General features: G+C 36.1%; 1 protein-coding gene across 2 annotated transcripts in view; it reads left to right on the forward strand.

Moving 5' to 3' along the window:
• Nucleotides 1–25,101, forward strand: part of IARS2 (isoleucyl-tRNA synthetase 2, mitochondrial) — a 68,161-nt gene extending 43,060 nt beyond the window's left edge. For both annotated transcript variants that reach the window (XM_079929481.1, XM_079929482.1), the window contains 11 exons: nucleotides 5,400–5,502; nucleotides 6,131–6,224; nucleotides 15,353–15,461; nucleotides 16,401–16,503; nucleotides 17,568–17,693; nucleotides 18,298–18,429; nucleotides 19,470–19,576; nucleotides 20,804–20,949; nucleotides 21,642–21,832; nucleotides 23,599–23,743; nucleotides 24,949–25,101. In XM_079929481.1, the coding sequence (XP_079785607.1) occupies nucleotides 5,400–5,502; nucleotides 6,131–6,224; nucleotides 15,353–15,461; nucleotides 16,401–16,503; nucleotides 17,568–17,693; nucleotides 18,298–18,429; nucleotides 19,470–19,576; nucleotides 20,804–20,949; nucleotides 21,642–21,832; nucleotides 23,599–23,743; nucleotides 24,949–25,091 (1,399 nt within the window). In that variant the 3' untranslated portion in view covers nucleotides 25,092–25,101. The remainder of the gene's footprint in view (nucleotides 1–5,399; nucleotides 5,503–6,130; nucleotides 6,225–15,352; nucleotides 15,462–16,400; nucleotides 16,504–17,567; nucleotides 17,694–18,297; nucleotides 18,430–19,469; nucleotides 19,577–20,803; nucleotides 20,950–21,641; nucleotides 21,833–23,598; nucleotides 23,744–24,948) is intronic.
• Nucleotides 25,102–25,993: the final 892 nt, after the last annotated feature.

A 25,993-nucleotide genomic window follows, 5' to 3' on the forward strand; every position in this document is an offset into this window, starting at 1 on the left:
GTTTTTTTATCGCAAATTTTGTTTTTAAAACTCTGCCACAATATTTTTAGGAGCATTCAGACCACCAGAGTACAAGTCAGAAGAAAGTTTTCACTTAGTGATACCAATTCCGTGCACTTAAATTTTGATTTGTTTGGATTGTGAGAATGTTTTTGTCTTTGAAATCTGCATTCTTATTTGTCATAAATTTTATTCAGTTTTTATACTCTAACTCAGAGTTGTCTTTATTTTCCTGTTTTTAAAAACTTAAGTAATATAGTTGTCTAAGATGTCAAAATAGAATTAAGTTACAGAAGATAATGCCCATTAAAGTACATTTAGTACATCATATTTTTATATTTCACAATAAAAAGAAAGGAAGCAAGTCTTGCTCTAAATATTAGTAGGAATTGGTCTATTAATGAAGCAGAGCTGCTTCTCTCCCCTCTTTAAAATGTTTCATATTTCTTTTCGATACACTGGAAAAAACATTTTTTGGGGGTCCAAATTCATCTGTATATGTCAGAAGGGACACAAAAATAATGAGTCATATTTTTAGTAGTATGTAGTTTTATTTATGACAGCCTTTTTGAAACTAGATTTTTAAAAGCTACTACAGGATTATTTTCATTGGTATAGTTAACATTGTATGGTTATGCCATTTTTAGGAAGTATTATTAGGTAAACTAAAAAAAACAAAACCAAACTTTCCTCCTCACTGAAATAAGAGACCTTTATGAGTTAAAAAGTATATTTGCAAATAAGGTTTATATAATACAAGATTAAATTTCTTCTCATAGGAAATATTATATTGTATATCTAAGTGAACAACCTATATCTTTATAAGAAAATGTAGCAATTAAAACTTCAACTTTAGTTAGACTAGAGCTGGTTGACTAAACTTGGTAGGATTTTATAGTTGCCTTAATAACATGCCAGCTGCAAAATTGGAATCTTTCTTTGCTGTTGGGTATTTTTAGTTACAGACTCTCTAAGATACTTGAATATAGTTAAGTAATACTTAAAATATAATTCTGAAACTTCATTGAATTTATCTGCTATTTAGCAATATAAAAAAGAACTTAGTTTCATTAGAGTTGAATCAGGCGTTGTGAAACGGATATGTAAGTATCATCTACAGTTGTTAAGGTTACTGACTACAATGTTAGGACTTTTTTAAGAATAAAATTTTTCACATAGCCTTTCTTCTCCCAGCTTTTCCGAATGTTCATAGAAACTGAAGCTCAGAAAAAAACCATGATGTATTCCTGTCAGTATCTAATAAAGTTGCAGATAGCCTCTGCTCTTTGGACTTGGTGCCTGCTCTGTCAGCACACTAATCTCCCGAGGCTCCCTGCTGCCCTGACTTGGTCTCTGGTTCACGCTTTCATTACACATGGGTAATAAGAGTCTTTTTGCCTTTGCTTAGCAAACCCCAGAGAAGGGGAGTGTGAGTTCACAGATACAGTGTTTGTCTTCATAAATGAGTTAGAAAGGCTGAATCGAGAAGTAAAAGCAGAATCGAGCCATGATTTAGGAGAGACAGTTTCGAGGCCTGGCTTTTAGTTGTGTTACTTGCTTATTAGGCTCATGATTTAAGGAATCCCAAGGCACAGAACAGTTTATCTGTCAGTTTAGCTATAAATATGTTTTTTTATGAATCCAATTAGAGAGTGCTTGTAAAGTCCTTTTAAAATTATACACATAAATGTGTGTATATAATTTGTGGTATACACATAAATGCTTTTATTTACTTATTTATTATTTTTTTGTGGTACGCGGGCATCTCACTGTTGTGGCCTCTCCTGTTGTGGAGCACAGGCTCCGAACGCGCAGCCTCAGTGGCCATGGCTCACAGGCCCAGCCGCTCCGCGGCATGTGGGATCTTCCCGGACCGGGGCACGAACCCGTGTCCCCTGCATCGGCAGGCGGACTCTCAACCACTGCGCCACCAGGGAAGCCCAATGCTTTTATTTTGATTAATAATAATATTATTCTTAACGTCTCTACCTTATTTTCTAAATTGATATGAAATTTGAATGATTTTCCTTTATGTTTGTATTTTTTTAATCTGTTTATTTCCAACACATTTAAAGGTGCTTCACTGTTTTTATTTTACTATTTACCGAAAATTACAATCTAATGATAACATTGTAAAGGTAGAAAGGCAGAATGAGGGGACTTCCCTGGCAGTCCAGTGGGTAAGACTCTGAGCTTCCAATGCAGGGGGCATGGGTTTAGTCCCTGGTCAGGGAACTAAGATCCCACATGCTGCATGAAGCGGCCAAAAAAAAAAAAAAAGAAGGGCAAAATAAAAATGACACTCATATTTAGAATCTTTTTTTAATGAAAATTTCATAATTGGTATGATATATGTGTGTAAATGTACTTTGCTAGTATCTGTCTTTTTTTTAGTTCTAAGAGTAATAGCATTAGGTTTATTCAGATTTTCTATTACAGTATATTCATATTTTCTTAACTGATAAAATGTTCTGTGCAAACTATTAAAATAGTAATATGTAACTAAATATTGTCATATAACTAGGTTGTTATTGCGCAAAGTTTTTATGGTCTCTTGTCACAAAAGTTTATCTTTATTGTTAAAGTCCATCTGAAATGTGTGACTGTATTAGAAATATGGACTTGTGCCCATTTAAACATTCTTATTATTCATAATTTCTTCAGAATAGATGTGGTAGCATTATACTTTTTCATTCTGTCCTTCATAGTGTAATCAACTTAGGTATTTTGGATATCAATTTGTAGAGCACATTTAATTTAAATGCCCATTTGATTTTTGCTTCCCACAACAATTTTTCATAAACACTTCATTTTATCTGAATTATCAGACCCAGAGAGGTTCAGTGATTTGCCATACATAGTCATGATTAATAAGAAGCAGATCCAGATTAAGAACTTAGAACTTTTTCCTATCCACTCCTCCTTCCATTTCCATCGACTCTCATAGACCTACATTTTTAGTTACTTGCATTAATGGAGTGTGGTAGAAAAGAGGATAATTGGAAAGTTCGCTTTAGTATATATACTTTAATCTCTAAATATTAATATGGATATGTGTTTTAGTAACTGGTTAACAAAATTAACTGTCTTAAGTTTCCTGACTTCAAAGAATCAGTTTATGGGACTTTGCTGGCAGTCCAGTGGTTAAGACTCTGTGCTCCCAATGCAGGGCACACAGGTTTGATCTCTGGTCGGGGAACTAAGATCCTACATGCTGCGTGGCAAGGCCAAAAAAACCCCAAAAGAATCAGTTTAAATAATAGCTAATGCTTATATAATACCTATTAATATGTGCCAGACACTGTTCTAGGCATTTTACATATAAGCTCAATTCATATCCATAATAGCTCTATTAATGATACTGTTATTATATGCATTTTGCAAACCAAGGTACAGAAACGTTGAGTGCTTTGCCTAGGGTCACATAGCTAGTAAGTTACAGAGCCAGGAATTAAATGAAAGCTGTCTGGCTCTGGAGTCCATGTTCTTTTTTTTTTTTTTTTAATTTATTTTATTGAAGTATAGTTGATTTACAATGTTGTGTTAATTTCTACTGAACAGCAGAGTGATTCAGTGTATCACACTGAATTCTTTTTCATATTCTTTTCCATTATGGTTTATCACAGGGTATTGAATATAGTTCCCTGTGCTATACAGTAGGACCTTGTTGGTTATCCATTCTGTATGTAATAGTTTGCATCTGCTAGTCCCAGAATCCTAATCCATCCCCTCTTTCCCCTTTGGCAACCACAAGTCTGTTCTATGTGAGTGTGTTTCTGTTTCATAGGTAAATTCATTTGTGTCATATTTGAGGTTCCACATATAAGTGGTATCACGTGGTGTTAGCCTTTCTCTGTTTGACTTACTTCACTTAGTATGATAATCTCTAGGTCCATCCATGTTGCTGCAAATGGCATTATTTTGTTCTTTTTTATGGCTGAGTAATATTCCATTGTGTATGTGTACCACATCTTCTTTATCCATTCATCTGTCACTTTTCGAATTATAGTTTTCTCTGGATATGTGCCCATTAGTAGATTACAGGATCATATAGCAACTCTACATTTAGTTTTTTGAGGAACCTTCAAACTGTTTTCCATAGTAGCTACAGCAGTTTACATTCCCATCAGCAATGTAGGAGGGTTCCCTTCTCTCCACACAGGGTCCATGTTCTTGACCAATATATTCTGTGACTCAGTGGAAAGCAACTAGAGGAAGTTGTAATGTCCATAAAGCTGTGATAATAACTTAAATAAGATTTTCCCTGAGTTTAATTTTCAGACAATTTATAACTGTGTATTTTATCTTCCCAAAGATAATGATCAATTTCAGTACTCATTTGATATGCATTTATTGGCTTTCTGTTGTGTGTTAGGCATGTGTTAAATTTTACTGGATCATCTCATTTAGTTTGCAGTCATTCTGACGAGAGTATCTAGGATCATTAAAATGCAAGTTCCACTACAGTGGGAATCTTATCTGCCTTGTTAACTGCTGTATCTCCAGTGCCTAGAACAGCGTCCAAAACATTGGAGATACTCAAATTATTTTTGAACAAAAATTGCACTATTCTTCTTAACAGAGAGGACAACCAAGACTTAGAGAAGTTTTAGTACTTGTGTGTGGTCATATATATAAAAAGTAGCCGAGTCAAGATACAAACCTGGATATCTGTTATCAAATATCAGATCTCAAAATCTGTGCTCTGGTACAGTATTGCCTCTTATGCAGATGTATTTGGACTCAGTCCTATAAGCAGTGAGGGGGCACTGCAAATCTTTGAGAGGGGATTGGTGTGATAAAAGCAGTTTTAGGAGTGCAACTCTTTCAAAGATGTGTCATATAAATTAAATTTCATGTGTCATGTAGAGGAATGAGCATAGGGGAAAAGTCAGACCATTGCATCAATCTAGTATTGACGCAGTGAGGTTGGACTAATATTCTTTTATTTACTCAAAGAACAAATTTGAGTAATATTTCAAGGTAGAAACTGACAGAATGTGGTGGCTTAGTTTGAGCAGAAATTGGAGGAGGTAGATAATTAGCAGGTTTTGAATATAGGTACTTGGATAGAAAATAGATTGATAGAAACAGGGAAATCAGTAACTGAAATAGGGATATCAGGAGAAGTCGTTTTTGTTTTTCTTTTTCTTTTAAGGGCTCCATATGATCAATTTTATTTTATTTTATTGAATTTAAGATGACAGCAGGAACTAAGTAAGCAAGTAACTGAAGATAATACCACTAAATTGGGGGGAAAAGATAGGAAAAAATACCCTGCATATTGGGATAAATATCCTGCAGATAGGGAAAAAATACTACTGTTTCTTAAATTTAAAATATTAGGTATTAATCACAATAATTAAGTGAACAATTCTACTTTGTTCCCCCTAAAATAGCCAAACTATTGAGCATATTATTAAACTAGTGGAGGAACATGGCAGTGATATCTGGTGGACTCTTCCCCCGGAGCAACTTCTTCCAAAAGAAGTCTTATCTCAGGTAAATTTCTGTTCGTATTTAACAGCCTTTGTTATGTATTGCATGATTTAATGACAACACGAGATTCCCTGGGAGTTAAAAAGTAGTTATGTTATCATGTCAAGTTCATGAGTTTATTCATCATAAATGAGGAGCCGGTGCAGTTTGAGAGTAGACATTTTTATTTAGCTAGAGAAGCTGGGTATATAGTGTAGCAGTAGAGTGTGAGGGATATTTGCTGTCTCACTGAGGGCCAAGATTGATTTTAACTGCTTGGTTGGCCGAGCAGAGAGAGGCACTTGTGACTTTGAGGGAACAGTGCCTAACATTGCTATATCAGGACTTCGTAGGACATGAATTCGAGTTAACTGATGGCATCACATGTTGAAGAATCCAAATTGGAAGATTATCAAGAAATAAAAAGTTTATATTTCCATTAGTAAATGTATAGTTAAGTGGCCACAATCACTTTTACATGCAAATGAAGCAGTTGTACGTAATTGCAAAATACTTTAAAATGTCTGAAATTTCATTTTAAAATGTGAATTTAATGGTTGTAAGTATTTCATTTTCTTAAGACCTTTTTGGGTATTAATTGTAAATGTTGTGATGGCTGTGTAATTAAAATGTTTTTACATTATCTTACTAGGTTGGTGGTCCTGATGCTTTGGAGTATGTGCCAGGTCAGGATATTTTGGACATCTGGTTTGACAGTGGAACTTCATGGTCTTATGTTCTTCCAGGTAATTTAAAATAGTAGATTAAATACCAATCAAGCAGTTTTGAAAATAAATGCTATCAGAAGAAATCTATAATCAAGAACTCTTTTTTTTTATGCTTTATTTGGAAGTACATCGGCTATAATATAATATAATTTTAGATCTGGAAGAGCTATTGGATCTTTTAATCATTTTAAAAAAATGATTAAAAATCATTTAATCCAATGCTTTCTAAACTTTTTTTTTTCCATTTGAAATTTTTATATAGAACCACAATATATAAGATTAATAAAAATGGGAATTTTCTTCCTCCTCTCGGTCAGCTCATTCTCCTTGACCCCAAGGCCCTCAGTTCTGTAAAACAAAGTTTGGAAATCACTGAAATAGCCTGACCCAATCATTTTTCAGAAGAGGAGATGAGATTGGATTAGGGTCCAATTAGGTGATGGTTACATAGCTTAGTGTCAGGCTAGAAGTCGGGTACCCTGCTTTCCGGTTCTCATTCGTCTGTACTCTGTTACCTTCTCACAGCTTTACCCCTGTCTATGCAGACAGCTGACTAATTTCTACTTCCTCACAGTTAGGGGAAGATTTTGACTCCGTGGATAAAAAGGGAGGCGAGATTGGGCAGGAATTAGAAGGGAGTAGTAGCAGGCACACAGAGGACGTGTTTAGATGTGAGAAGATACCTTCAAGGATACTAAGTCAGAAGCTAGAAGTGAAATGAAATAGAGCTTGTCCCCACTGTGAGGTTAAAGACCGGAATGAGGTGCCAGGGAAGCAACGCTGCACCAGACAGGTCCTCACATTGCTGCTGAGTGCTGGCTTTTACCCAGGAGATCCTGTTTGCTTTCTGGAGCAAAGGAATGTGGGAAAACAGCTTGCCTGTTCAGCTGACCATTGTTAAAGGGATGAAGAGGGATCGTGGTCAAGTTTTACCTGGGGTATATTTCTGGTAGTAGGCCTCATTACTGAGAGAACAGCAATGTGATTCCTAGCAGGTAAATGCTAGGAATGCTCTAATTGGGCCTTTCTTTCAGCATAGGAAATTTGAAAAGCAAAATACACAGAAATTCATGCTTACTCTGTATTATAGCTAAATTGTACATAAAAATTCATAATCTAATATAATTTTTATAATACTGTATGCAGTAATTTTCAGAATTATTATTTCATACGTTTCTCCCACCATACTCAAGAGAAAATATTGCCAGTTTAGGTACTTTGTTTTCCTAAATTATATTGAAAATGTCGGCAGATAACACTACAGAAAGTAGGTAGGTGGGTTAAATAGTGTTATGTTATAAACAGGAAAAAGAGTTACCTCCTACCACATTTGGGGCAGCATCCTGAATTTCAAAATAGAATAAATATGCCGTATGTGAAATAGTGCTTACAAAGTATATTTCAAAGCTCATTAGCTGCTTCAGCCTTCGTGAGAATTGCTGCTACTGGCATTGTTGCTTTTTAATTTCTAAAGTGGTTTTATGTTACCAAGTGCAGCACATGCAAATTATACCTGGAGCCATTGACTGTTAAACTGTGTGAAAATTGTCATTAAAACCTATCTGTGCTGCTGTTGGTGGTACAGATAGAGTTTAGTTGTACTATTTCAAGTTTGTTCTTAACCAAATATTTGACAGTGACAGAAATAGTTTATCAAATGAAATTAGTGGTAAAAATGCACCTAATCAGTAAATCATTTTTTCCTTCCATGTCATATATAGCTAATTAATTCAAAGAAGGAAAATCATTTTGCCATTTAAACATGTGTGTTGCATGCATAGGAGGATGCCAGAACATAAGTAAACTATCTTCACAGATAATACACAAACCCTATTTTATTTTATTTTATTTCATTTTGGCCGTGCTGTGCGGCTCGTGGGTTCTTAGTTCCCCGACGAGGGATTGAACCCGGGCCCCCGGCAGTGGAAGTGCTGAGTCCTAACCACTGGCCCACCAGGGAATTCCCACAAACCCAATTTTAGACTATAGTTTCTACTTTTTCACTGAGATCTTATATTCCTCTTCCTCAAAAAAAAGTAAAGAATAAGTAAAATAAAAATCTTATGAGATTGATCAGTAACAGATTAATTGGTTTATATTTCATTCTGTTTTCCTCCCTTTTCTTCTTTCATGATAAAAAATTTCAAAAGATAGGCAGAAAGAATGAGGTGGGAAGGAGTCCAGATACTAGGTGAATTCATAGTTCAAAAAACCATAAAGCAAAGGTGATTTTCCTTTAAAAAACAAAACAAAATGAGCAGTCATCTACTTTCCTGGGAAGGCTTATTGTACTTTTCATTCTCAGATGGCTTGTATCAAGTCTAATATGAAATGATTCAATGTCTGCATGTTTCCTTGAGAGTGTATTATTGCAAAGTAAAATCAGCTTGATTTTGAGCTTAATTTTAGATACCAGTCTTCATCAGTATCTACTAATGTTTAATGAGTTGAATTTGGTGATTACATAGCATACATATCTAGTTTTACTTTTTGGTGACAGATTTTATGGCAGTGAAAGAGATTTCGCTTCTGTTTTCACACCAGGTCAAGTACCTGGTGAGTTCTTTGTGAGTTTCACTGTGAGTGAGTTCAAAGTCAGTAAAACTTAAGAAATTGAAACTTGAACACTTTCTGAAAGGGAATGGCATTTAAAGTGAATTAAATATAAGTAATAAGTCATATCCATATTTCTAAAACATTCCTTAAATGTTAACCAAAGATATTAATTATTGCATTGATTTAAAACTAATTAATATTTAAACTTTTTAAAAAATAGCTTTATTTTTTTGAAAAAATTTGTATAGACGATCTTATTTACAAAGCAGAAATAGAGACACAGACGACAACTTATGGATACCAAAGGGGAAAGAAAGGGGGTGGTGGGATCAATTGGGAGATTGGGATTGACATATATACACTGTTGATACTATGTATAAAATAGGTAACTAATGAGAACCTACTGTATAGCACAGGGAACTCTACTCATTGCTCTGTGGTGACCTAAATGAGAAGGAAATCCAAAGAGGGGATATATGTACAGCTGATTCACTTTGCTGTACAGTATAAACTAACACAATATTGTAAAGCAACTATACTCCAATAAAAATTCTAAAAAATAAAACGAATTAATGTTTAAAATTTTTAAAAAATAGAAAAGTAGAGAGAATCCATACCCCTTGAACCCCTTCCCCACAGCCTTCCCATTATCAGCATCCCACGCCAGGGTGGTCTATTTGTTACGTTCGATGACCCCACGTTGACAAATCATTATCATCCAGGGTCCATAGTTTACATTAGAGTTCACTGTTGGTGATGTACATTCTGTGGGTTTTGACAAATGTATAATGGCATGTATCACACAGAATAGTTTTATGGCCCCCCAAATCGTCTGCTCCACCTTTTCATCCCTTGTTCCCTACTAACCCCTGGCAGCCACTGATCTTTTTACTGTCTCCATAATTTCGCCCTTTCCAGAATGTGGTATAGTTGGAGTCATACAGGATGTAGCCTTTTCACTTTGGCTTCTTTTACTTAATAATATGTATTCAAGGTTCCTCCATGTCTTTTCTTGGCTTGATAGCTCATTACTTTTTAGTGCTGAACAATACTTCATTGTCTGGATATACCACAGTTTATCCATTCACCTGGTGAAGTAAGTAGTGTTTTAAAATATTTATTCTACATCATTTCTGATTCTTTTTAACAGATAAATAACTTGAAGTAGAGAAAAGAGATCATTTTTTGAAACAGAAACTTAGATTTACAAATAAGTTTTTTTTAAAGTTACCCTTTTAAGGACATATACAGTACTAATAGCTTAATTTCAAAAATTAATGATTATTTTTAGCAATTATTTTTTGTTTAAATTATTTTTAAATGTATGTACATTAAACAGTAGTTTTGCCAGATGTTTGTGCTGGTTCTACAACCTGCCTTCTTAGTTCAATATAATAATCTTGCTCAAAATTCATCAATTCAGCAAAATTATACAAATTTAGTAATGAAATTGTAGATTACTCAGTTTTTTGCGAATTCCTCTTGGATAGTAATTTTTTAGCAGTTGGTTTATTCTCTCAATTTTTACCATACCTAAATCACAATCCTAGAGGTATTGAACAGTTGTTTCCTCTAAACGTGAATCTTTACTTTTTTTTTGGCTGCGCATGCAACTTGTGGGATCTCAGTTTCCTGACTAGGGACTGAACCCGGGTCACAGGAGTGAAAGCCTAGAATCCTAACTACTAGGCCACCAGGGAATTCCTACAATTTTCATAAGAGCAAAAGTTATTGTAAAGAAATACTAACTTTTTACCACATGGTTAATCGCTACTTTTCCTGGAATTTTAAGACACCAAACATAGGTCTACGCCTCCATAAGAAGGTTCTAAATTTTTCTTTCACTGAAAGATCTATGCAGGGGCTTCCCCGGCGGTCCAGTGGTTAAGACTCCACACTTCCAATGCAAGGGGCACAGATTTGATCCCTGGTTGGGGAACTAAGATCCACATGCTGCCAAGAAAATATTAAAAAATAATGATAATAATAATAAAATTACAAAAAAATCTATGCAGGAAGGAAAAAGGATAAAAAATAAGCAGAAAAAAAACGGTACCGTTTCTCCCTCTGGTACACTGCTAGTGGAAGTGTAAATTGGCACAGACCAGAAGGGGTTTTCACATTATGCGTCAAAAGCTTTGAAGTAGTTTTCTGTCTTTTGACTGAGTGATTCCACTTAGGAATCTGTTCTGTAGTATAGAAGTAATCAGATCTGGATGAAAAATTATGTGTGAAGATATTCATTACAGTATTATTTCAAATAGTAATTGACATTGACCAACAACCCAATGTCCATCTGTAGAAAAATGGCTAAAGTGATATGGCATACATTCATATGATAGAATGATATGCCTCCATTAAGTCATGTTTTTGAACATTTTTTGAACATTAAATGGTCATGGGAAAGTATTATTTAAGGGCGTGTTAAATTTTAAAAGTGCAGAATACAACGATGTAGGATATTTACTCATGTAAATATTGGTATGCATAGACAAAATAGTGGAAGGAAATATGCTGAAATAAAGTGATTATCTCCGGGTATCGGGAATATATGTGATTTTATTTTCTTGAACTTTACTGTTTTACAAGTTTCTTAAAGTGAGAATGTGCTTTTTGTTGTTAGAAAAAAAATTAAGCATTACTAAAAATAAACTTACTAGAACAGAAAATAGTCCCAGTAATTAATTACATGAGGTTGTTAAATGATTCTACAGTATACCAGCACTTGAGTTTGACTGTGGTTCGTATTACTTACCATCCAAGACTAAACTTCTCATCTTCATTTTGAAAGTTCCTATAAACTTTATCTTTTCATTTCTTACTCAGTGCTTTGCTACTCCAAAACTTCCCCACCTCCATCTTTTTCTTCTGGTTTCATACACCATCTTGGCAGGCTCTTGTTTGCAGAAATTTTCTAGGGTTACACTTCCTTTTCCAGAATGATATTTTGCTCCTTACCCAATTCCAGTAATTCAGCATATATGAGAAATGAGAAAGACACCAAGACTTTACCCTTAATATGAATTAGTTGTTTTGTTGTGCTATTATTAATGGCCTGATTTTATTAGGTACAACATGTGTTTCTAGGACAGAATCAGAGACCATGTATTTTAAAAGTAATTTAGTATACCTAATCACATTTTTGCAAGTATTCCTTCATATAAAACTGTTTGAAAAAATATACCATCAGCAACTATCAAGTGCTCTTTATGATGTATCTTAATAATAATTAACATTTACTGAGTATTTACTATGTCCTAAGCATGTTATATTACGTGTTTAATCTCTAGAACAACCTTGTAAGTAGATTTTGGTGTTATCCTCATTTCAGTGAGGAAGAAATGGAAGCATGGAAAGGTTATGCTAAGGCCCCATGGGTAGTAAGCGCCACAACCAGGATTTGGACCCAGGCAGTCTGAATCTAGCCACTGTGCAGTCTTCAAATTGCTTTTATTCGGCATAGTGTAAGTCCTTAGGCAACAGCCAGCTTTCTTAAAACTAAAAATTTTAGAGCTGGCAAAGATTTTAGAGATTATTTAAACCCTTTGTTTTTTTAGGTGTGTTAATCAAGGCTTGGAAGCAATGATTTCTCCAAGATGACAGAACGTTAGTTGGATTTCATGATTATGGACTGTCATTTCATTAGGCCAGAAGTAGGTATTTTCTGAAGAAATGAAAATTTCTTGGGAATACTTCCTGCTATTTCATTTTCCACTTATTTCAGAGAAGGATTTCCCCTAGTATTCTGTTATTAATCTTCTCATTAATTATTGCTACATCCAAAATGTGGTCTCCAGTAGGAAGTTAACATTTTGTGTGGGATGGGGTTTAAGTACTGGTATTGTAAAAGTTTAAATGGTTACAGATCGGTAGAGGAAGAAGGAAAGTAGGATATAGATGTAACATTCTAGATGTTGAGGATAAAATTTTTGTTCTCATTGCATAGGCATTTATCATTTTATATTATCCTAGGCTTTCCTAACTACATAGACTAGGCTAACCTGTGTTTTCATCCTGATAACAACATAGTTATTTCTTGTTTAACAGAAAATCTACCCTATTGGCTATCATCTCCAAGAGGGCAGATAGCACAGTGCCTGCTAGGTGCTTGATAATGTTAGTTGAATTTAACTAATTTAATGTTTGATTACATTATTTCAGTTTTGTCTCCCACCTTCACCCAGATACTCTTTGTCACATAAGGATTACAACACTGAATCTTCAATGTTAGGACATAAGAGCAAATCACCATCATTTTACAAATAAAAAGGGATTGTGGGGGTTTCTTAGAGTTCTGAGTTTAGGTTTAAAATATGGAAGTAATCTTCCCCAAAGACCTCATGCTCCTTTTTTTGAAAACCATTTTTATTCTGAAAAGTCACAGAATAGTATAAAGAAGTACATACCTTCACCTAGATTTTCCATAGTCAACATCTGGCCACATTTGCTTTATATATATTTTTTCTATATGGATATATAAACAAGCTTTATTCTGTACAATTTAAAGGTAAGTTGCAGACTTGATGCTCTTTTATCCCAAAATATTTCAGTGTGTATTTCCTAAAAACATGGACAGTCTCTTGTATAACCAATATGAACATCAAAATCAGGAAATTAGCACTGATTCCATACTGTTACCTATCTATAGATCTTACTCCAATTTCACCCAGTAATGTCCTATATGGGAAAAGAAAAAAATAAATAAAAAGCGGTCTAGACCCAATCTAGGATCTCATGTGACATTTAGTTATCTCTTTAGTCTCCTCATTTTGTCCTTGTCTTTCATAAACTTGACATTCATGAAGGTACAGGTGGTTTATTTTGTAGAAGATAGTACCTCAGTTTGGGTTTCTTTGACGTGTTCTCATGATTGGATTTAGATTGTGCATTTTCGGCAGAAATATCACAGAAGTGATACTGTGTCCTTTTCAGTGCATCATGTCAGAAGTCACATGATGTCTTTTGCTGGTGATGTTTAACTTTGATCACTTGGTTAAGGTGGTGCCTGCCCATTTTCTCCTGCAGGGTTACTCCTCCCCCACCCCCATCTCCCCATCGTAATTGCTATTATACGTACAGTTGACCCTTGAACAACGTTGGTAGGGGCACCAACCCTCCATGCAGTCCAAGTCTAACTTCATAGTTGGCCCTTCATATTCGTGGTTCCACATCCATGGATTCAGCCAGCGGCAGGTCATGTAGCACTATAGCACGTATTTAGTTAAAAAATTCCGGCTGTAAGTGGGCACTCACATTTCAAACCAGTGTTGTTCAAGGGTCAACTGTATCTTGTAGAGAGATACTTTAAGACTGTGGAAATATCCTGTTTTCTCACCAGATTTTCACCTAGTATTTAAGCGTCCTCGATGATTTTTGACTGAAATGATCATTACTTATGATGTTTGCCAAATGGTCCCGTATTTCGGATTTTTAACTCTTGAATCAACTGTTATTTGTTGAATGCTGAAGTAGCTCTCAAGCTTGGGTACATATATGTTCTAACGAATTTGAGGCTAAATTATTTGTACGGCATTATTTTTTCTTTTGCCATGTTTTTTCTTAAAGACTTAATTTTTTAAGAGCAGTTTCAGGTTCACAAGACTTAATTTTTTAAGAGCAGTTTCCGGTTCACAGCAAAATGAAGAGGAAGGTGCGGAGATTTCCCTGTACCCTCTGCCCTCACACAGGCAGTCTTCCCTGTTATCAAGGTCCCCCACCAGAGTGGTACATTTGTTACAACGGATGGACCTACCTTGACACATCATCATCATCCAAAGTAGATAGTCTACATTAGGGTTTACTGTTTGGACAAATGTATAATGACATGTATCCATCATGATAGTATCATTTGGAGTATTTTCACTGCCCTAAAAATCCTCTGTACTCTGCCTGCTCATTCCTCACCTGCCCCGCCACCAACCTCGTGCCTCAACCCCTGGCTCATAGGGCTTTTTTATGCTTTGCCCATCTTTTGACTGGGTCGTTGTCAAATTAGAAGTTAATAACTTGCCCTTTATAAGACATTTTTTCCTAATTTGTTTAATATCTTGGTTAAGTGCATATGCTCCGTGGCCAGATGGTCTACATTTAGACTCCATGTCTACTGCTTACTGTCTGCATAACCTTGGGCAAGTTATAAAATCTCTTAGTGTCTCACTTTCCTCATCAGTAAAATGGGGATAATAATAATATCTACTTTCTAGAGTTACTATGAGAATTAAATGACAACATATAAAGTTATTGGATACTTAGCAAATAATTGTTGAATTAATAAAAATAGTTTATTTTCATAAAAGATTTAACTGGAAATATTGATATTGGTAGTTAATATGAATCAGTCCCTAATTTAGATAATATTTTAGTTATCTGTGGTTTAGGAGATCATACTCCAAGGTTTATTTTCTTCATCTTGATTAATAAATTGGCAGTGAGGGTAACAGCCCAAGTGAATGCAACCTAGCCATTGGGTATAGCATGACACAAGCAATAAGTAACATGATTACTTTTAATATTTTAATACCTTGATAAATATTCATTTCCATTTTCCTATTTAATTAACTTAAATTTGTTTTTTCATATTTGTTTTTGAGGTACTGACCAAAGAGCAGATTTGTACATGGAAGGAAAAGACCAGCTTGGGGGTTGGTTTCAGTCTTCCTTATTAACAAGTGTGGCAGCAAGGAATAAATCACCTTTTAAGTAAGTATTACACCTGAGCTAAACAAGTCAGCACACGGTTGAGTATTTCTACTGAATACTCGCCAGTGTGTGAAGCACTGTACTGAATAATATGTATGTGATAAAACACTGCCCTTAATTAATTAGCTTATAGTCTGCAGTCTCAGGAGAGAAATAGGTTTGAAGTAAAAAAAAAAAAAAAAAAAAAGGAGACAAAAATGGAGACAGCAGTACAAAGAAGCCTTGTCACTTCAATACAGGTCATAATTCCTAGAAGAGGTAAAACCGGCATTGACTGGAGTAGTGGAGAAACCCACACGATGGATGTGGAGAAGGATATTCTAGCTTGACTGAGGACAGCCTCAGTCAGATATCCTTACATTTGTAATTTCCACAAGTGGCTAATGGATGGAAATATTTCTTTAGTGAATTTTATTAAATTAGGGATTCTTATTTAGTTACAGAGAATAGCTTTTCCTTATTCAAATATGTGAATGGAGGTTCTAATCAGAAAGATTCTTTAATAGCTTAAGATTTTTGCTATCTTAAAGTGAAAACCCATCGCACAATTTGCATGTTTTATGTCTCTTGTATAACATGCTTTTAAAAGTCGATAGAACAGCAGATATATATTTCTCTCAAATTGTCCTTTTGAAGATAATTTTTTTTAAGACATTTTCCTGGTTAGTTTTAATGATCAAAATCAGTACATAATAGATGCTCAGGAGATAATTGTTTAGTGAATGTAAACATAAAAATTTTGTCTATAAGAGAGCTTACTATTTATCAGGATAAACAAGTAGCTGAGAATCAGACTTTGAAGAAAAGTTTTCATACATAATTTGTCAAGAAAAAAAGATTTTTATGTCAAACTAAGTTACTCTTTTTAAGCTGTGAGTCATCTTCAAAAAGACCATCATCATTGTGTTCATTATTATAATAGCTAATTTGTCTTCTTAGGACAGTGGTTGTTCATGGATTTACCCTTGGAGAAAAGGGAGAAAAGATGTCCAAGTCTCTCGGGAATGTCATTGATCCTGATGTTGTCATTAATGGAGGACAAGTAGGTGGTTCCCTAAAAATTCATTTTATTTTTAAGGCTAAGTTGGCAGCCAGGACCCTTAATATAGTTACTTCAATGTAAAAAAAAAAAAAAAAAAAAAAAACCTCACAAAACTATCTTTTATACTAATAGCAAATGCTTTACCATGTTTTAAATCTAGACTCTCAAATGATATGTGATTTTTTTCTTTTGTTTTGAAAAAGGGCAGGGTTGGGATTGTGGCCCTTTTGACTCATTTCAGGTCTGAATCTCCAGTTAGGTCCTGAGCCATGCTATCCCTCTTTTAATTGTCTGAACGTTAAAACTTTATAAACTGTAGTTTTACAGTTAAACAGAAACAGTATAGGAAAAAAATTAGATCACATCTTCTAAATGCATGTTTCAGGGAATTCCCTGGAGGCCCCGTGGTTAGGACTTGGCGCTTTCCCTATGGGGGCCCAGGTTCGATCCCTGGTCAAGGAACTGAGATCCCGCAAGCCCTGCAGCCATGAATAAATGAATGAATGAATGAATGAATGTTTTATTATTATATTCTTGGAAATGATACACTTTAAAGCAAGTCATTAATGAACATCAGTCTGGGGTTGCTGATACTTTGGTTTATTTTGGAGTTGCTTTCAGAAAAGAAATCCCTTCTCTGTTATTTTACTCCCTTGGCTTTTTACTGCCCTCCTAGTGTCCAGTAATCAACTCTCTTTGTCGGAGTAGCTTGGGAATATTGCTAGGGAAAAGCAATCCTTTTCCTCCCCCGGCCCGCTCCCCCATCACAGACGCATATGGGGCAGTACTCTGTCCACCTGCTGTAGTGGCTGTTTACAGACATGACAGGAAGCCACTGAACAAGATTGCAGGCCGAACTCTCCCTTTTTCCAGTTTTGTTGTTGTTTTAGATTCAGCCTGATCTCTGAGATCATTAGCCCTTATTTTGTTACAGTACGGTTATATTTTATGCTTACATTTTGCTCAAACATTTCTAAATAGGAGTCTTACCTAAAGCCTCTGTTCACCAAATTGTAATCGAAAACCATTTATATGTTTATATGTTTTTTTCCCTCAATGAAAAGGATCAAAGCAAAGAGCCTCCCTATGGTGCTGATGTCCTTCGCTGGTGGGTCGCTGAGTCCAATGTCTTCACTGAAGTGATAATTAGTCCATCTGTACTGAATGCTGCCAGAGATGATATTAGCAAGGTCAGAGTCACTACTCTTTCTATTATGTACTATTCCCGAATGAAAAGTTTACTGAGTCGTTAAAAAAAAATGAGGCACATTTTTGTTGGCACTTCACAACTGAATGAAAATGAGTTCTCCACGTTATGAGCTTTTAAAAATACCCTGTGCTAATTTATTTGTTTAAAAATATTAGTAGTAATGCTGATAATTTTATACACTGTCTTTTTATATTTTAATATAATATGAAATTATACTAATTTTGTATACTTTTTATGTGCTCAATGACTGTGCACATTTATTCCATTTATTTTTACCTACACAACATTCTTAGCGACACAGATGAACAAACGGGCCACTGAAAGGCGATTTGCCCTTAGATTTTAAAGAAATATAATGAAAATTCAGTTTTTATGTATAAAGTACAGTGGTTGTTTCTGCAACTGAGCTTTTGAAATGAGAGTTTTTCTGCATTTGTAGTCTTATTATAGGAATGATATAACAAAGTATCCCATTAAGAAAGTAACATGAGTTGGATAAAAATTATAAAGAAAATAATTTTTCAGTAATAATTGAAGGACTCATATATTGTTTGACTGTATATTTTTTTCCTCAATATTTATAGCTTAGGAATACACTCCGCTTCCTTTTGGGAAACGTGGCTGGTTTCAACCCAGAAACAGATTCTATCCCTGTTAACAATATGTATTTCATAGACCAGTATATGCTACACTTACTGCAGGATTTAGCAAACAAGGTAAGTGTGCATTAATAAGCTTTTGGAAATAGCACAGTTGTATGTTGAAATTTGGGTTGTACACGAGTGGAGCATTCCTTATTAGAAATAGTATCTAAAAACACTAAAAAAAGTTATACTTGGGCTTCCCTGGTGGCGCAGTGGTTGAGAGTCTGCCTGCCGATGCAGCGGACACGGGTTCGTGCCCCCGTCCAGGAAGATCCCACATGCCGTGGAGCGGCTGGGCCCATGAGCCATGGCCACTGAGCCTGCGCGTCCGGAGCCTGTGCTCTGCAACGGGAGAGGCCACAACAGTGAGGGGCCTGCGTACCGCAAATTTAAAAAAAAAAAAAAAATTTGATAAATTCCACATGGTCCTAGGTTGATTAGGGTATGAAGTCTTATGATTTCTTTCCTGGTCTCTCAAAAGACTACAGGAGTACCTGGTGGCAGCAGTAGGCCCAGGCCTCCCCTCAGACCACATTTTTCTCTTGAAATCAGTTCCATGTATTTCTTTAATAGGAAGGAATAAAATAGAGTTATACTTTATTTAACTGCAGAAGTATAGAAATATACATCTCAAAAGTATAGAAATAACTGAAATGATGATTCCTATGTTGTCTTATAAGATATCCTGTCATATATAAACACAAATATTTTGTGTTTTCTCAAAAATTAAAATTGCTTCCACATACCCTTAAGAGTCGTACATGCAGATTTTCGCCCAATTTGACTTTTCAGGCATAAATGAAGGAACATTGGTAACTTAAACTCTTTGCGGTTTTAAAATAGTGTGGCTTCATCATTTAAAACCTGATCTTTTCATTTGGCGTGTGTTCTTTTGTAGTTTTCAGGGTAGACTATTCAGTGTTTTCTGAGGATGGTGACTTTCATATCCAGAAATGACGTTTTAAAGATCCTTAAGTGCTCTCGCGTTTTGCTGGTTTTGTATTTGTCTGCCTTTGAAACATATTTTGAAAAGGAATATATTTTGCTCATGATGACTTGCATTTTTATTTGCTTATCCCAGCTTCCGAATTTATTTTGGCTTTGTTCCCTAGATTACCGATGCATATAAGCAGTATGACTTTGGAAAAGTTGTTCGGCTATTACGAGCATTTTATACCAGAGAACTCTCCAACTTTTATTTCAGCATAATCAAAGATAGGTATGTATGACTGAATATTGAAATACTCAGCAAACACTGCTTGAACGTCTGCGCTGCCTGGCAGATGTTGGAAAGCAGAGGCGAGCAAGAGGGGCTGCCCTGTACCGTTATTAAGAAGTTGGGTTCTTGAGTCAAGTCTGATTAGGAAGTTTCATCCTGTCACTAGCTTTATGAGCTGAGGCAACTTATCCTATAATCTCAGTTTTTTAATCTGTAAAATGGTGACGATAATACCTGTCTCAGAATGTGGAAATGAAAAGATACAATGTAAGTCATGTGCTGAATGCTGTGTTTGACAGAGTAAGTGCTCAGTAAGTACTAGCTGTGAATATGAGGTAGCGAACGTACTGCTTGTCCTCAGGAGTTTGCTGACTTTGAGGGGGATATTTCTCAGAAGTATTCAGCCAGTTATTAATATAATGACATTGTATAACATCAGCGATACCCTTTTAGAGGCAGGCTTGGTGCTGTCTTCATGTTTTGCTCCAGAATGCAGGCGACACGGTGTGACTCTTATGTGTGACAGTAACTGAGCCAGTGTGAGGTGTCAGCCGCAGTCTAGCAGTACCTCAGGGACCTTCCACTGGGACTGTAACTCCCAGTCCTTCCCTTGACACACTGAGAGGGTCACAGGGGTGGGGAGTCACACTTTTAAATACCTTCAACTAACATTAATTTTCCTTTAACACAGTTGTCTAGATTCTAGCTGTTACTGATTGGAAAAACAGAATTGGACATAGCGTAGGTATGAGAGTTTTTGAGGAGGTGGGCACACTTGGAAGGCATAGAGGATGTTATCAAAAAGGTTGTATGGGGCTTCCCTGGTGTCGCAGTGGTTAAGAATCCGCCTGCCAGTGCAGGGGACACGGGTTCGTGCCCCGGTTCGGGAAGGTCCCACATGCCGTGGAGCGGCTGGGCCCGTGAGCCACAACTACTGAGCCTGTGCGTCTGGAGCCTGTGCTCCGCAACGGGAGAGGCCGTGACAGTGAGTGGCCCCCGCTCGCCGCAACTGGAGAAACCCCTCGCACAGAAACAAAGACCCAGCACACACAAAAATAAATAAATTAAAAAAAAAAAGTATGATGGAATATTTTATCCTTTAATTAGAAGACGTTGGAGCCATAGGCTTAGGCACTGTCAGAATGAACTCAGCCTGAGGCAGATCCCATCTTGGCAGTCATCGTGTACAAAGTGTTGTCAACCGCTCAATAAGTTGTTCTTCAACAGGCTTTATTGTGAAAATGCAGATGATCCCAAACGACGCTCTTGTCAGACTGCATTAGCCGAAATTTTGGATGTAATGGTTCGTTCTTTTGCTCCCATTCTTCCTCACTTGGCTGAAGAGGTATTCCAGTACGTACCTTACATTAAAGGTAAGAAATACTTGATTTGTTCTCTGAATGAGAAAGACCCTGGCTGAGGGTGCAGCTTCTCATTTTATCTACTTCACAAAAGAGGCACTTATTCATCTACAGTGACTGTTTTGTGGCCTTTTGCATCTCGATCATTTAGTAGTTTCTACACCTGTGTGTGGAGTAGGATGAATTTCAGCGTGGTCTTCATGCCACCTTAAAGTGCTTTCTGAAATGTATTAGCAGCTTGACTATATTGAGAAATCACTTTTTCTTAAATACCTTTATAAATGTCAGAAATATATTTTAGGCTTTTACTAAAACAAACGTATAGTGTCTGTGAATATTTTTATAATAGTTTTTTCTGTCTGGTTGTATTAATAAGCTTACAGAAAATTAGAAACTGTAGAATTCTAGAAAGAGGACAAAAGTCACTCATGATCTTACTTATAACCCAGAGACAACTACTGTAATATTGGGATATTTCTATTTTATTTTCTTCTAGGCATCCTTTGAGATCTCACTGTATATCTTTATCCTTTGTTTACATTTCCAAATGTTGATATAAATGTTTGGTAAGCATTTAGGATGGCTCCGTGCTAATTGTCATAAATAACAATTCTTATTTTCCATGCATAGTAAATATTTGATGGTTTGAGCTTTATATACAGTTTAAAATATATGTAAATTGGTTAACTTTTTTTTTTTATAAGAACCCAAGAGTGTTTTTCGTACTGGATGGATTAGAACCAGTTCTATCTGGAAGAAGCCTGGACTGGAAGAAGCAATAGAGAGTGCATGTGCGATGAGAGATTCATTTCTTGGAAGCATCCCTGGCAGAAATGCAGCTGAGTATGAGGTTATCATTGTGATTGAGCCTGGACTGCTTTTTGAGATAATAGAAGTAAGTAGCAATTTGTTCCTTTTGAAATGGTGTTCATATCATACAGCTTCATGTGAAATTTAGTTTTAAAAAATCTCAGTGTAAATAATATATTTTAAAAAAATTATAAATTAGGATTTCTGTTTTCTAATCCTAATACTAATCACTGATTCTTTGTTTCCGACTTCTCTGTGCTTCCTTTTTCTTCTCTTATGAAACATGTACTGTTGCTACTTATTTTTTAGGTTGGGATGGGAAGGTGTAATAAAGTTCTGTTTGAAATGTAAGCCCTCAGGGCTAATTAGACAATACGGCAGTCGTATCAGAATACACAAAAATTGGGAGCTTTTGAGAATTTTGTCCATCTGGACCAGATTCAAAACAAATCCCAAAAAATATTTTTATCTTTTTCTCATGAGATCTGAAGAAAATTCATTTGCTCCAGCAAATTATCATGGGATCTCAAAGCATTCATCCTATTTTTTAATTTTCAAAAGGGCCATCAGAAGTTTCTTCTTGGGATTCTTAGGGGTTGATTGGGCAGACTGACTTGTAGCTTAACATAGACTTAAGATCTTTCTCTAGTTTTAACGTTTGAGAAGAAAATTGGTAGTGAATATGTTTTTTAAAAAAGTTTTACTGGTATCATAGTTTACTAAAAAATGACCGTCTCATTTGGTTGGAACTTCAATTTAAACTTTTAATAATATAATTAAATTGATTAAGATTTGAGGCTTGAAATAGCCAGTAGGTATACGATTGTTGATCAGATAACAGAATTTTGGTAAGATGTTCACATTTTAAAATTTACAAGTTGGGAAGCTGATGACTCCATTTTATGAGCCAGGAAACTGAGCCCCATTGAAGCTGTGACCTGGCTGGGGCCACACAGCCTAGTACTGGGCTTTTCCCCTACATGTCATGTTTCCTTTGACTTCATTAGGTCTGAGTAATAAGCTGAAAACAATACAGCTTGTTTGGATCATTTATATTGGAAAAAAAATACTTTGGGATTTTCAAAAATGTGAATGTATTTTTCTTAGGAATTACACTAACTAGCTAATGGAGTCCTGGATCTGTCAGTTACTATGAATTTGTTAAAACCAAATTAATCTCTGAATCTCCTGTTTTGTCATGAGCTGATTTTTTTTTCCTTAAGGAATTTTGTATTACTTAGCTCACACACTCGTTTTGAAGATGGAAATTACAACAAAAATGTAAGAGTGCTTATCAGATATCCAGATTGTGTGCTTCAGAAGAGCTCTGAGCCTTACTCAAGATTGTCACCATTGGTCTACACTGCTAAAAGCAGACCCTTGTTTAGATAGTATCTTAACCCCTCTCCTACTGTAGGAAGCATGATACAGGGAAGAAGTATGGGCTCTGAGGTGGACAGACCTGGGCTGGAACTGCAGCTGTACTATTTACTGGTCGGGAACGCCTGGCAAGTTAACCTCTCTGAGCAAGCTTCCTCACTTGTAAAATGGGGATAAAAAACACTGTAGCTGTTTTGTGATCATTACAAATACTGGTTGGACACTTAGCCATCTAGCAAAGTGAAGTGCCTGGCTTACAGTGTATTCTCAATCAATATAATTAATTAGAAGTTTTTAGTTATTACCTTTTATACTAGTAAGAATTGATTTATTTAATAGTATTAGCTCAGGAGGTAATGGTCCCAAAGGGTTCCTCACCAAACGCAAGAACTTGCAGCATCTCTTTTTATAACCTGTTTATGGTAACAGCTTAATTTAGATAGATAGTAACTTGCAAATGCTCGTGCCCAGATGCTACAGGCTGAGGAGACTTCCAGCACCTCTCAGCTGAATGAATTAATGATGGCGTCCCAGACAACTTTGCTCTCTCAGGAACCACGAGCAGTAACTGCAGATGTCACTGAGCTTAAAGGGACATTTCTAATCAACCTAGAAGGTAAGAAGGAGGTGAGGGTAACAGCGGTATCTGGGAAACTGAATGATAATTATAGGTCATCTCCAGCTTTGCAGTGGACTACTTGTATTCTAAAGGCACATATACACTTGGAATACGGTTTTCTATGGAAGCAGTGTCAACAATGGCCAGGTTTCAAAACTAGCTCTCAAAGTGCCGTACCTGCCGATCTTAGGAACACAGGGGTAGGGGGAGGAGAGGGAATAAGTCATTGTCACTGCATGTGAAGTCAGTCTACCTTACTTTGGTTGGCTTTTGTGCCCCCTGTCCTTTGATACTTAGTCCTGCCCAGCCCTGCTACCCTTCCCCACTGTTGAATCTAAAATTTCTTATTATGCTCACCCCAAATTAAAGTGTCATGTAGCCACTGTTAATGAAGAATCAAGGAAGTTTTATTGAACTCATTCCCACATTGATATAAGCATTTTGTAGTTATTTGTTTGATAGGGGATTTTGTCAGCTTAATTCATTCTCGTTGATGGAAAGGAGGCCGAGTAATGTTAAGAGAGAAAAACATGCAGATATTTTGGGAAAAGTGATGCTGTCTGTGCTTTTCATAATAGCTTTTAGGTACCAGCAGGAGGTGGGAGGCATCGGTTGAAATCTGAGGCCTGGCCGCATTGACCATGTAGTAGATTCTGGCTTAATTTGCTTTTCAAAATGTTAATCTACATTCTCTGTGCAATGACTAGAAAATAATTTACTTCCTTTACTGTACATTACCAGTCTGAGGTCTATTCATTGTGGAGAAGTTTTTGTTTCCTTTTGTCCAAACCAAGAAGTTTAATGTGGGGACACTGCCATTGTCAGTCTAATTTGGCTCTTTTTAAAATTCTTAAACCAGTATGTAGCTGGAGAGGCAGTGTAATTTATCAGAACTGCACCCAGATGAAGAGCTAGAAGGCCTGCTCTGCCTGAGTAGATACAGAACTCAGTGACCTGTGGAAAAATCAGTCAGTCTCTCAGGGTCTCAGATTCCTCATCTCTCCCCAGTCAGTCAGGTTGTATGAGTGAGTGAGTCCACTGTCTTGGCTGTTTATGTACAAATGTGCAAATGAAGCGGTATTTTCCAAGGCAGGAAGGAGGAAGCTTTGAAAAAGGAGCACCTGCCAACCAATTAAAAAGTAAAGAGTTGTACAAGTTCAGTGGCCTATCAGAAATACTCTTCACGTGTTTTTCTTTCATAGGTGGTGATATTCGTGAAGAGTCTTCATATAAAGTAATTGTCATGCCAACTACCAAGGAAAAATGCCCTCGCTGTTGGAAGTACACTGCTGAGTCATCAGACACACTCTGTCCGCGATGCACAGGAGTTGTGAGAGGGAAGTAATACCTCGCTGTGTTGAGGGCTTTCTGAGCAAGAACTTCCTGACGGGACTGCCTGGGGGTTTAGGTGGATTGTTCACAGCACTGCAAAGAAATCCAAGATTTAGGTAATGAGTGGAAGAGTAAGTGGTAGAGGATGAGAGTCAGAGTTAGAGCTACAAGCTTCTTCTGCAACTAAATAAAAAATGACGTGTATATATACACATGGAAAAATATACCTATGCAGATGGATCCATAATGGACTTCCTCAGAACACAGACACTGAAAATGCTTGCCTACAAACGTGGCTCAGCAGAAAATGTTTTATATTTTATTAGTCTTCTTGACTCAGTATTTAAGTTCTATAATGTCTAAAAATAAAGGCACCTGGGAAATTACTGACTGATGGTGGTGCAAAAGTTGTGAATATCCAGTAAAAAACCTGTGGTTTTGAAGGGGAATGGGAGAGGGGTGTCTCGCTTAAGAGATGACAAGAGTAATTTCATTCCGCCTTAACAGCACGCACCGACCTTTTCAGAACAGCTAGTTTTTGGGTTGCCTCGGAAGCGAAGACATCACCAAGTTTGTTATTCTCCTGTAAGAGCGGAAAGTATCTTAATACTTATATTTATAAATGTTAAGGAAACAACATGAAAGCTGAAAATTTATTTCACTAATACACATAAAAGTTCACTACAATGAACAGACACAGAAAATAGCAGTATATACAGAATTTGACTACTTACAATACATTACAGTAGATAATAGGGCATTTTATAAACAATTCAGTACTGGATTAAAATCTTTCCAAGGATGGTTAATTCTGTTTAGCAGAAATACAGCAAATCCATTCCTGTCAGGGTGAGAGAGGGCTTTCACTGTTGCTGTTGAGTACTTTAAAAATATTTGTCTCTTGTAAGTGAAATG

Source organism: Stenella coeruleoalba, assembly GCF_951394435.1.
Source record: "Stenella coeruleoalba genome assembly, chromosome: 1".
NCBI classification, from domain to species: Eukaryota; Metazoa; Chordata; class Mammalia; order Artiodactyla; family Delphinidae; genus Stenella; species Stenella coeruleoalba.